This window comes from Danio rerio, chromosome 5, assembly GCF_052040795.2.
Source record: "Danio rerio strain M-AB ecotype USA chromosome 5, GRCz13ab, whole genome shotgun sequence".
NCBI classification, from domain to species: Eukaryota; Metazoa; Chordata; class Actinopteri; order Cypriniformes; family Danionidae; genus Danio; species Danio rerio.
In genome coordinates this window covers 73,665,504-73,678,877 of record NC_141025.1, presented here as the reverse complement: position 1 = coordinate 73,678,877, position 13,374 = coordinate 73,665,504, and the positions used below count along the sequence as shown (strand labels likewise).

General features: G+C 31.9%; 1 protein-coding gene and 1 long non-coding RNA gene across 5 annotated transcripts in view; both read right to left on the bottom strand.

The window, feature by feature from the left end:
* Positions 1 to 5,091, bottom strand: part of kntc1 (kinetochore associated 1) — a 77,249-nt gene extending 72,158 nt beyond the window's left edge. For 2 of the 3 annotated variants that reach the window (XM_087254296.1, XM_087254297.1), the window contains exons 1-4: positions 5,005 to 5,091; positions 4,758 to 4,890; positions 1,417 to 1,537; positions 429 to 544 (exon numbers count right to left, since the gene is read on the bottom strand). In XM_087254296.1, coding sequence (XP_087110422.1) covers positions 429 to 544; positions 1,417 to 1,537; positions 4,758 to 4,890; positions 5,005 to 5,030 — 396 coding nt within the window. In that variant the 5' untranslated portion in view covers positions 5,031 to 5,091. Of the gene's footprint in view, positions 1 to 428; positions 545 to 1,416; positions 1,538 to 4,757 lie in introns of all 3 variants that reach the window. The other variant, XM_087254298.1, reaches the window with a different exon arrangement.
* Positions 5,092 to 8,747: 3,656 nt separating this feature from the next.
* LOC147844503 (uncharacterized) lies at positions 8,748 to 13,374 on the bottom strand. 2 transcript variants are annotated; one of them, XR_015492081.1, is made up of 5 exons: positions 13,302 to 13,374; positions 12,365 to 12,461; positions 10,600 to 11,250; positions 9,990 to 10,082; positions 8,748 to 8,885 (listed from the first exon to the last, which is right to left on the bottom strand). It is a non-coding gene; the product is annotated as an uncharacterized LOC147844503 (long non-coding RNA). The 2 variants fall into 2 exon arrangements; XR_015492082.1 differs by lacking the exons at positions 12,365 to 12,461; positions 13,302 to 13,374 and having other exon boundaries at positions 9,990 to 10,079; positions 10,600 to 10,719.

Genomic DNA, 13,374 nt, shown 5'->3' with positions numbered 1-13,374 from the left:
TTGACTAGATATTATTCAAGACACTAGTTTTCAGCTTAAAGTGACATTTAAAGGCTTAACTAGGCTAATTAGGCAAGTTAGGGTAATTATGCAAGTCATTTTACAACAGTGGTTTGTTCTGTAGACAATCAAAAAATTCTCCTTAAGGAGGCTAATAATATTACCCTTAAAATTGTTTTAATAAATAAAAAACTACTTTTATTCTAGCCGAAATAAAACAAATCAGACTTTCTCGAGAAGAAAAAATATTATATGAAATACTGTCCAAAAAATTAATTGCTCTGGTACACATCATTTGGGAAATGTTTGAATAATTAATATATTAATAATATATATATATATATATATTAATAATTTAGACTTCAACTTTATGTATATATATATGTATGTATTATGTATGTATTCTATATATTAGCATTGCAGCTCACTTTGGTCAGCACTGTCTTTTTCAGAGGGATATAAATGATGTGCAGACTCCCGTTTCTCTCTCCTACCAGAAGAAACTGTCCTTGGGGGCAAACAGTGACTGCATCCACTACAGAGTCTGAATCAAACATGAGAATATCACCAGATATATGTTAAGAACAACAGATATGTGTAGGCCTGTCTGTTTTTTTTTTTTGTACAATATGTTACACCCAAATATATTGCAATAAACAATATTATAGTACTTTTAAGACCATTTTATGGCTATTATATAATGCCAGAATGACATTATAAATTTATATATATATATATATATATATATATATATATATATATATATATATATATATATATATATATATATATATATATATATATATATATTTATATAATTATTATATATATATATATTATATATGTTATTATTTATATATATATATATATATATATATATATATATATATATATATATATATATATATATATATATATATATATATATTTATATATATAATTATATATTATAGTCATTTAAAGAAATTATAGTCATTTCAACAATTTAATGATCAGGCATTGGAATCTGAATGTGAAAACGCATATCCTAAACAAAAAATAATAATATACGTTGATAAAAAAAAAAAAGTGCAAAGTAAAGAGTAACAGGCTGCGATATTTGCTACCAGATCTATTTCAGTTGTCAAACACACACATGAAAAATACTATAGTAATTTATAGTAAATACCAAAGTGTTTTACAACCATACTGACACTGACACCTCCAACAGAGATATAGATGTTGCACAATCAGCTTGTTGCTGGATGTATGGGTAATATGTATTGCATCACCAAAAAAGATTGAGCTCATGTCCATGTGTTGTGCAATAAGTCGGTACATTGATTACTGTGACAGGCCTAGATATGTGTTTGCCTTATTTTGTAAGCCATACTGTAATCAGTGAATGCTAACTGTGCATGATAGAGGTTGCTTTACCAAAATACAAGTGAATCAGGACAGTCTGAAAACCGGGATCAAAGAGAACCACCGCAGTGTCAACCACAATAATACAGCAGTTTGGAGTACTGGAAGCGTAGACATTTGGCTTAGACACCACCTGAAGAATAAGGAGAGAAGGGAAAAGGTATTTTTGTTTTCTACCCTCAAACACTTGAAAAAATGTACAAAAAAAAAAAAAGTTTATGATATTTTTATTTTTGTTTCTTATTCAGTTTGCATGAAACATCTTTGGACAACATCTTTTTTCCATCATTTACACTGCCTTTACTTGCTTTAATCTAGGGCTGAACAATATATCATTTGAGTTTCGATATTAAGGCTTGATCATCCCCAGTCTATCTAAAATTATGAAATCTTTTAAACAGAACTATACAAATCATTTGGTGGAATTTTATTCATTTCGCAACAAAACAAAATATCGCAATGTCAGATTTTTCCAATAATGTGCAGCCCTACTTTAAACCTTTTTTGCAATTTAATTGTTAAAAAAAAGCTAACTTTATAAAATTCTAGATTAATTGAACTTAAAGTAAAATATTTCAATATTATTATTTTTTGAGGCATAAAATGTCCAGCTTAGGTAATGTAAAAATTCAGTATTACAAAATAAATGTATTTTCTCAAAGAGCAATCAACAATCAGAAGTGTTCAAGATCTACGACCTATGAATTTATAGTAAATTTATCATTTATTAAGCTTAACTAGGTTCTGAACAACAATGGTTTGTTCTGTAGCCAATCAAGAAAACACATATTTTTAAAGTAGGCTAGTAATATTGAACTTAGGAGTTTTTACATAATAAATAAATAAATAATTAGGACTTTCTCTAGGACTAATAGTGAAAAATAATAAGAAATACTATAGGAAAAAAAATGTCTGCAAAGTAAACATCTGAATTACAACAAATAAAACAAAATTTTTAGTGCAGTGGACTTAGAATATATTAAAGTTTTTTTTGCATTAAACACTTTAGAATAAGGTTGTGTTAGTTATTTTATTCATTAAGATGGAATAACAATAAAAAATTTAATACATTACAGTATTTATTAACATGTGTTAACGTTAGGTAATGAAAATAGTTGTTTATTGTTAGCTCATGTTAACTCACAGTGCATTAACTTATATTAACAAGCAAGCATACGTTTGAATTTTAATCTTGGTAAATAAAACCACAACTAAAGACGTACAAGTAGCACTTTTTATAAGTAATGTTAGAAAACACATTAACAATATTAACGTTAATATTAACAAATGAAACTGTGTTGCAAAGTGTGACAAGAACTGAACCATTAATACTCAATATTTTGAGATTATAATAACATTTTGGAGACTGAGGTAAAGTTGGGTTTTAGAGTCACACATTCAGACTTTCTGCTTAATAATATAATTTCAAAAAAGTGTTCTTTGCAAAATTCTTAATAGGAAAATCATATTAGTAGCCAATGACTATTAAAGTACAACATTGTTCACACTCACAGTCAAGTAAATAGTACAAAGGTTGTTTTGATCTCATATTTCAGACCCAATATTCAAAGTACCATAGTAAACAATAGGGAGCATGTAACAACTTGTTACTGAACGAATGTGCAAATATAAAACCAACTTTAAGTTACCTCAATATTTTAATTAAGGTAAAGTTGGTTTTATATTCGCACATTCGATTATTTTTTAACTGTGACAACTTCTTTATACTGTTTACCAAGCTACTTTGAATATTGGGTCTGAAATAGCATGTAAGTATGACTTTAAAACAGCGTTAGCACTTTTTAATAGACTGTAAACAATGTACTTTGATAGTCATTGGCTGCTAATAGGATTTCACTACTTAGATATTGAAAAGAATACTTTTCTAAGATTATAATATTAATGAAAGTCGAATTTTGTGAATTTAAAATCAACTTTACCTCAATTAACCAACCCAGTCATGACAGGCATTTTTAATTGACATATACACATCAGAAACCTGAACAAATAAGCTTTCTATTGATGTAGGGTTTGTCTGACAATATTCGTCTGAGATAAAAACTTTTGAAAATATCTGAGAAAAGTCTAAATATTGAGAAAATCTTCTTTACACATTTTTATATCCTCCTTATGGCTGTGCATGTTATATACATATTTTTTATCAGGTGACTTTAATTGTAGAGCAACCACATTTCTGAATGGAGATTAATCAGGTAAAGTTATAGCCTAGAAGTCAGAGTGAAATTATCATATACATTGACCTAAAGTTGGTTTTATATTCGCACATTCGTTCATTTTTGAACTGTGACAACTTCTTTAAATTGTTTACTAAGCTACTTTGAATATTGGATCTGAAATAGCATGACTTTAAAACAACATTAGCACTAACGTTAACGCTATTTATTTCGCTGTGAATAATGTTTGATAGTCGTTGACTTCACTATTTAGATTTTGCAAAGATTACTTTCTGAGATTACATTATTAATAAGAAAGTCCAAATGTGCAAATATAAAGCCAAATTTACCTCAATATTTTAAGTAATTTAACGTTAGTTAGCGGCCATTCCAAATCACAACAGCATCATAACTCCAACAACTCTCAGTAAATTTAAAAAGGATATTGATATAAATGACTCTTTTGTTCTTTATGTTTGGAAACTGTACCCCACCTCTTTTGGCACTGTGGTTATGTTAAAAAGCTCTGGTATGCTGCTTCTGTTTTTATAAAGAAAAAGGTACTCTCTAACTTTTTATTTATACAGAAAATAATCTGCATTTTGAAAATGTAATTTTTGTATATTTTAATTGATAATTAATAAAAAAAAGAATATGATAATTTGAATAATGAAGCGTTTGTTATTAACCTATTTATTTTGTTAATTAAGTTTCATATTCATAAGTGTAAATTTTCAAATAAAATACCTTGTTTTACAGTGTTTTATAAGGAACTGAAAAATTACTTTTGCACTATTCAGCCTAGTGCTAATCGAAAGGCCATTAAAACTTTCCAACTGTGCTCTAGTTTTAATATTTTTGATTAATGTAAAGGTCCTGCTTATTTGTATTTGAAAGAATTTTAGTTAAGTATTTACACTCTTATTTTTATGTTTGTTTTATTTATTTATTTATTTTTATGTATTGTTGTTATCATTTACTTTCTATCACCCTGGCATTGTTTTGTTTACTATATTGTCATGTATATGTTGTTTAAAGCATAATAAAAAAATGAATTGATAAAAAAAATAAACGACCGAATTATCAAATAAATAAATAAATGAAATCATAACTCCAACAACTGTGTCACAGGTATTTTTAATATCCAGTAAGTCTCAATTAAACGTTGTTGTTACAAACCTTTTCGGAGGATGAGATTTTAACCAAGTTGTCCACTTGATATAAAGCGTTTCCAGACTCTTGTTCAACATCGTTGTACAGACGGACCGTGTTTGTGTCCTCGTTCAGCAAAAGTTCGACGTTATTCCACATTCTTGACGCATTGTATGTAAAACACGACACGTAACGTAAATATAAACTATCAAACCTCACAACACTTTGACTTAAAAAGGTGGCAAAGGTCGCAGGGGCTTTGTTATGCACTTACTTTAAAAAACGTGATTGTTGTTTCATAAAATGATGTGTAAGTAATCTCCGCCCATGACTGTCAAAATTTGGCGCCGAGCTCTTCTTCTTCGCTTTTTGTTTCTCTTCCTCTCTGGTTGTAGACAAGTCGGATCTTGTTGGTGCTTTTGCGACATCTACTGGGATGGAGTGCATTTACGGTTCAACCCAAATGTTTACATCCACTCGCTATTTTTAGAATGCAATTTTGTAGAAACATTTTGGACAGAAATATTGTCTTCTCAGCTTACAAAAAAACTTTTTGATTTGAAGACAATTCATTTATTGTTTTTGATTTGGGAGTCAGATTGTTAGGAAATCAGTGTTTGCCTAATTTTAGCACATTTTGTATTGACTTGAAACTTTATTATGAATCTGTCTGCTTATCGCTAAATAAGAAAGCTGCTGAAACAACTGAACTGCTGAAAAAACAAAATTATCATTATTATCATTACCTTTAAGGTATCAGATCCCTTTGGCACGCCTATATGTAACATTCCTAATAATTTAAGTTTGAGATATTTATGTCTTATTTCTTCGGATATATATATATATATATATATATATATATATATATATATATATATATATATATATATATATATATATATATATATATATATATATATATATATATCCTTAAATTATTAGGAATGTTACATATAGGCGTGCCAAAGGGATCTGATAACTTAAAGGTAATGATATATATATATATATATATATATATATATATATATATATATATATATATATATATATATATATATATATATAGCCTATATAAATATATATATATATATATATATATATATATATATATATATATATATATATATATATATATATATATATATATATATATATATATATATATATATATATATAATTCAGTTTTCTTTAATAATTGTTTTTCTTTCATGTATTTTTTTACTTATCTTTTGTATCATTGTTACTAGATGTACAATGAATATGTATAATTAGTATTCGGGTCACACAATGTTAGCACAATTTAATGTTTTTTTTTCCTGTTACTTACGTTAATAAAAAAAATAGACAGCTTTAATATGTTTAACTGCTATTATATAGACATATTTGGTTAAATTAAAGTTTGCTGTCTAATGCATGCAACGACAAATGAAACGCTGTATAAAAAGGCACATAACCACTTATAAAAGTCAGATGTTAATGTGACTAAACTGTTTCTCTTTAAGGTAAGTTTGGATTATCACATTAGTTTCTGTTATGCTTAATGGCGGAATAATGAGAGGTATTTTTTGAGAAATTGTTATAACTTTTCTTGAAAGTCAAGTCTACATACAATAAGATTATTATGCCTCTGAAAAAGCTCAGATGATGGTGTCAAGGTTTTGGAAGTTTCTGATTGGCTAATTGACAACACTTGAGTTAATTGGGGGCACAACTGTAGAATAGTATTTAAGAAAAACCTCAAACACACTGCTTTGCTGAGTGACAACATGGGAAAATCAACAAGCCAGAATCAACAGAAGAGCCAGATTACAATTAGCTAAATTACACTGTGAAAAAGAATCATTTTTGGAGACATGTCCTGTGGTCAGATGGAACTAATGCTGAGTCCCAATTCACATACTTATACTACGCCCTAAAAGTATGTACTTTTTTGTGAAGCAAAAGTTTACTTTTGAGTGTCCAAAGAAGAGTATGCAAGCTTTGGGACATGCTACTTCCTCTTTAACGGATCGTTGTGTTGCTTAGTTATGCCCCCTGCCAATCGTCCACCATCCACATTTCTGTCGTATTAAATTTCCTACCTTATTGCCCTGCTGAAAAAACCAGCATAGACCAGCATTGCTGGTCACCAGCAAGACCAGCATATGTTGTGTTTTGGTGCTGGTATGCTGGTGACCAGCATGGGATGCTGGTGCTGGTATGCTGATAACCAGCATGGGATGCTGGTGCTGTGATGCTGGTGTTATGCTGTGGTGACCAGCATGGGATGCTGGTGCAATGCTGGTGACCAGCATGGGATGCTGGTGTTATGCTGTGGTGACCATGGGATGCTGGTGCTGTGATGCTGGTATTATGCTGGTGACCAGCATGGGATGCTGGTGCTGTGATGCTGGTGACCAGCATAGGATGCTGCTGCTATGCTGGTGGCCAGCATACAAGCACCAGCATCCCATGCTGGTCACCAGCACCAAAACACAACATATGCTGGTCTTGTTGGGATTTGGGTGCTATGCTGGTGACCAGCATGAAATGCTGGTGCTGGGATGCTGGTCACCAGTATGAGATGCTGCTGGGATGCTGGCGCTGGTATGCTAGTGAGCAGCAATCCCATGCTGGTCACCAGCATCCTATGCTGGTCACCAGCACCAAAACACAACATATGCTGGTCTTGCTGGGATTTGGGTGCTATGCTGGTGACCAGCATGAATTGCTGGTGCTGGGATGCTGGTCATCAGTATGAGATGCTGCTGGGATGCTGGCGCTGGTATGCTAGTGACCAGCTATCCCATGCTGGTCACCAGCACCAAAACACAACATATGCTGGTCTTGCTGGGATTTGGGTGCTATGCTGGTGACCAGCATGGAATGCTGGTGCTGGGATGCTGGTCACCAGCATGAGATGCAGCTGGGATGCTGGCGCTGATAGTGACCAGCAATCCCATGCTGGTCACTGATAGCAAATTACATCTGGCCCAGATATGGCCCACATCCCCCACTTTCTTTTGGCCCACAGACAGCGCGGAATGACGGCGATGTCTCAACCTGATTGTGGCTGTCATAAGGATCCAAAAGTCAGCCACAACTGAACCAGATCTGGGCCATATCTCAGAAAAAGCTTGGTCCATATCTGGGCCAGATGTGGCCCATACATTTTCTTAGATCTGGCCCAGCTGCGGCCCATGCAGTTTCTCAGATCTGGCCCAGATGCGGCCCATGCAATTTCACAGATCTGGCCCAGATCTTGTTCAGTTGCGGCTGACTTTTGGGTTAGATGTGGCTGACATCTACATTTGGTAGCTATATAAATCACATTAAAAGGAATGCTTAGTTTAAATTGCTTTATTTAAAAAATTGCTTTAAAGGAAGCATATAAATTGATAAATACAAATATATAATTTATATAAATTATATAAATAGATGCATACAAAAAAAAACAACAACAGATTGATCAATGCAATACATATAAATATATGAATTAGATAAATAAATGCATACAGAATTATCACAAATTAAATGCAAATAAATATATATAAAAGTTAAAATTAGGTAAGTGGATATACAGAATAAGAAGAACATACAAACACAAATGTATATACAAATTAGATAAATAGATACAGAAAAAAACACAGAAAATATATATATATATATATATATTTTTATAAAATGCATATTAATTAAATTAACAAATATTTTATAACCATATAACTAGAACCAATAATTAAAAAGATATATAAAGTGCAATCCAAAAACAAGATCAGAGGCGAGGCAAGGGTCAAATAAACAAATGATAATTAAAGAAACAAGATAAACAAGTACGAGTAGACAGAAAAAACACAGAAATCGCATATTTAACAAAAACATATTATTTAAAAAATTACAACGAAAAATTATTTGTCTGTTGAAGTGCCGGCGGCTCGAAACGTTTCACGCTCTGTGTCAGCCTTTTTAATTTAATAAATTTGTATTTTTGGAGCCTTGGTGTTGCCGCCTTTGATTTACATTAAATAATTACAATTAAATATTTATTAGCATCTACCCAGAACCAAAATTTTTTTTTTTAATTAAATAAACTGAAAATCCAACAGGGCAGTCCAAGAGTGAGGTCAGGGGCAAGCAAGGGTCAAAGCCAAAAAAAACAGTCCAATGCAAAACATCCTGAAAATCGGAGAAGACAACAATTAAAAGGTGCTGTTTGCAGAGTACATACAGGCACAACTCGATTAAAATTAGGGACTTTTAAGCACTTTTTTAAGCACCTATTTTTATTTTTAAGACTGACAAGCAACGTATTGAACACCTGAAATGTATTCTCAGCAATACATAAAAACATTCCATAGGAACTACCTATCAATTTATAAAAAATAAAAAATAATATTAATATAATATTTCATAGTATTAAACCTATTTTAAATGTGCTTGTGAAATTATTTTTTTAATGTTTTTGTAGATGGAAAGAGAACTGAAAATTAAATTACATTAAATTAAAGGACTAGAAATACTATTATATTGCTAAAATAAAACAAATTTTAGTAAATAATACTAATACAGAGTAAAAGTACATGGTACTATTTTAGCTAGTTACATTTGGGAAAAAAAATCGGATTTTCATTACGGACCTTTTTTAAGTGTAAACTTGTTTGAATGGTTTAATTGTTTAATTACAAGACTACATAAAAAGGAATTTGCACTAACAAAGGAAGTTTATTTCCTTTAAGGAAGTTTAGTATATTTTCAATCTTAGGAAGGTTTTATACTTCCTTATAATATTATTAATATTATAAAATATTTGAAATATTTTTTTACATTTTCTACATTTTTCAAAGCAGTGTTTTAAGAGCCTTATTGTTTATTTTGATAAATGTAACAACAGATTGCTTTAACCTGTAATGCCTGTACAATTTAGTGACGCTTTAAGACAGACTATGTATAAATCATACAAATACCTCATTTAAAAACGTTTCTAGCATACCAACCCCGTGACGTCAGACACAGCAATATTCCAAGATGGGGGTGCCTTTGTGCTAAAAGCTCTAGTAAAACATGCCCTTTTCATCAAAATTTTTACATTAATCAAGTTTGGTTAATATATTTTTTATTAAATCAGAAAGCAATTTACGAAATAATGTTAACTCGATTGAGTACATCACTTCTACTACAAGACACTGGGAAGAATTTTTGCTAGGCGATGTAGGAAGATCTGACACTCAAAGTTTTCTCCATCAATTCATAGTCTGAAATCTTGGTAATTAGTGAAAGTACCTTTGAACTGACCGCAGATCTTGATGTAGTCTTTCTTGATCTGGTCTTCTCCACTTTCGATCCTTCCCTGGGTTAATCTTTACAAGGAACCTGCTGAATGGAAAAAAAAAATACTTAGTGATAAAAACCTGGACTATATCATGCTCTAAAATATTTGAAATAAAAGCAACATAAAAGGACAAGCTTGTGGTGGAGGTTTGCTAGAAAAATATGTGGGAGAGGATGTTGTGTGTGAGTCAGACTGAGACAGACTGTTGTATGAATGTGTGTTTTTGAGTGTATGAATGTGAGAATGCATTCACAAGAGTGTGTGTTAGTTTGAGGATTTTGCTATTTTAAATATTAGGGTCCAGCAGAGTAATTTGGTTAGTTAAGTTGTTTAAAATTATTTTCATTGATTAAATACTTGCCCATATATAGATGTAAAGAATAACTAAAAGAAATAATGCATTAAAATGTCATTATATTTTATATTCAATCTGCAAATCATTTGTTGTGAAATTTGAATGACTTCCATTCAGTATATGAATAAAATAAAATTAGAATAAGAATAAAACAATAGAACTCTATAAAAAAATACTTCCTATCAAAATAAAGCAGGTGCTTTTACCTTAAGGAACTTTATTAGTACGGTTCCCTGCTTCCAGTTAGTTCAACTTCAGATACCTCCATAATCTGTAATCTGGTGCTTCATTTGGTTCTTGACTTAAGGCTGATTTATACTTCTGCGTCAAACGCCGGCGTATGCTATGGCGCTGACGCATAGCCCTTCGCCGTGGCCGTCACGCACTTCTCAAAAAATGTAACTACACGTCGCAACGACGCCTAGCGTAAGCTCTGTGATTGGTCGGCTTGGTAGCGCTGACGAGTCTGGGTGGGACCGAGAGCAGCGCGAATGTGAGCGAGCGATTGTTTACAAGTGTGGAGTACCGTGAAGGAGCTCCGGATGGAAAGTTTTGTTTTGTGTTTACCTCATAGTTAAAGTTGTTGTACGTCCACTGGTTCCTGCCTCAAAATGAGCGAGTTTGAGCCACTTGTACAAAAGTAGCGAAGAAACTCGACACAGAGGAACATTTAAACCTCACTGCCAACTAGCGTTTCGGAAGTGTTAATGCAGACCGACAGAGACAGCGCGCAGAAGTATAAATGCACAGCCACGCGCGTTGCATGCGCCGTTGGTTACGCCAATCACCTGACGCAGAAGTATAAATCAGGCTTTAAGAGTAACTGGTCTCGCATTCCAGGTCCATCACAATCTGAGCTAAAAGGACAATATGACAAAAGACAAGACAAATATGAATACACATAACATACAGAATAAAACATTTAAAGATATAGTTTACTATTCTGCCACCATTTATTCATCCTCTACTTGTTTCAAAGCAGTTTGAATCTGGTAAACACTAAAGCAGATATTTTGAAGAATGTTAGAAACCTGTAACTATTGATTAACAGTAGGAAAAACTGGGTTTGTGTTCATTAATTTTTTTTCAGCTTCATCCCTTTATTAATCTGGGGTAACCAAAGTGGAATGAACAGTCAACTTATCCAGCATGTTTTACGCAGCAGATACTCTTCCAGCTGCAACACATCACTGGGAAAAACCCATACACTCTCATTTACACACATTCACTAAGGACAATTTAGCTTACCCAATTCACCTGTACCGCATGTCTTGTGGGGGAAACAGGAGCACCCGGAGGAAACCCACGCCAACACGGGGAGAACATACAAACTTCACACAGAAATGCCAACTGACCCAGCCGAGGCTCGAACCAGAAACATTTTTGCTGGGAGGCAACAGAGCTATCCACTGTTCCACCGCACTGCCTGAGTTTATGTTCAACAGAACAAAAAAATATTTTGAAACAAGTGGAGGATAAAAGATGTCATTATTTTTGGGTGAACTATCCCTTTAAAATTTAAGTGTCAAGCATTAGTCTTAAAAAATTATGTATCACTACAGGAAAAATAAATCAAATACCTCTTGTGAACAAGCAATTATGCCATTGTTTTCAACGGTTTTCTTTTACATTTTTCACTCTGAAATTATAACTTAAACATGCGATAAAAGGTAAATTAATCTACTTTTGACATAAAATAAAATGTTTTTCCAGCTCACCAGTACATTCAAATTTGACATTTTTCAGAAAACAATTCAATAAGGTACCTTGTGGAAACATTTAGACTTTCTTTCAAATTAGATTTTTTTTTAATAATAGATATTTTAAATAAGCTACGACCTCACACAATGATAAAATAGCAGCAATAAATCTTGATATATTTTAATAATAAATAAAACATAAAACATATTATTTCAGTACCCAACAACCAGTCTGACATATACAAGTTACAAAATATGTACAATATTGTACCTGGTGTGCTTGATGATGAAGTCAAACAATCAGTAATGCACTGATGTGAGAGTTGTCCTTTCCTTCAGCTTGCATCCTTGCATGATTCCTTTCTTTTCTGTAACAAATTAATACAATACAATCAATTTATAAAAATATTATTTTTACTTGCCACAAAACCATTTGTTTGGACTTGATACATATGTACAAGATTAATGGTGCAATTCAGTTTCCAGGCTGTTTTGAAGTAATATAAAACATAAGATATGGATTTTAAGCTTATTTAACACAATTGATTTTATTTTTTAACAAGGTTTAATATTTCATAACACACTTAGCCTTTTTTTAGCTAATTAATTTCCTTCATAAGTCATTTAACACATTATGTTTCAACTGTGGATTTTTTTTTTTCAAACTTTTTGGCTTTAAAATTTTTTTAATGCAGACCAGTCTCAACAGTGGCCAGCATGAACCACATAACGTTACTCTGCAAACGTTTGCTGAAACTCGATAAAACACACATTAACAAGCAAATCAAGATCATTAGGATTAACGTTACCAAAAAGAGACTGTTCGTTCAGTGTTTGAGCTAAAACCAGTACAAAAGCAGAATTCGGCACCTATTACAACTGTATAAAACGGACAGCATATGATTCATTCATTCAAGCTCCCGTTTCGACGCTGTTCTTCATATAACACGTCTTATTGATCATTTAATTGGGAATGACGAGCGTAAAAGGACAATTGTAACTTAAATGAATTTGTTAAAACCCAGAGCACAATCAACTTAACAGATTAACTGAACTGACGGCTGCCATCATTCTTAGCCGTTTTTAGCCATATTATCCACATATAAGTTACAGTTTTATCACTATTCAAAACAGGGGCTTTTCTAACAAATAAAAACATTACCTGACGACAAATATCTCACAAATATGATTTTAAAATAATAACTTACCCGATAAAAAGAAGAAGATGAAATGGCGGACTTGACTTGACTTCCTCGTTTGAAAAAATTAACCGTCATTCAC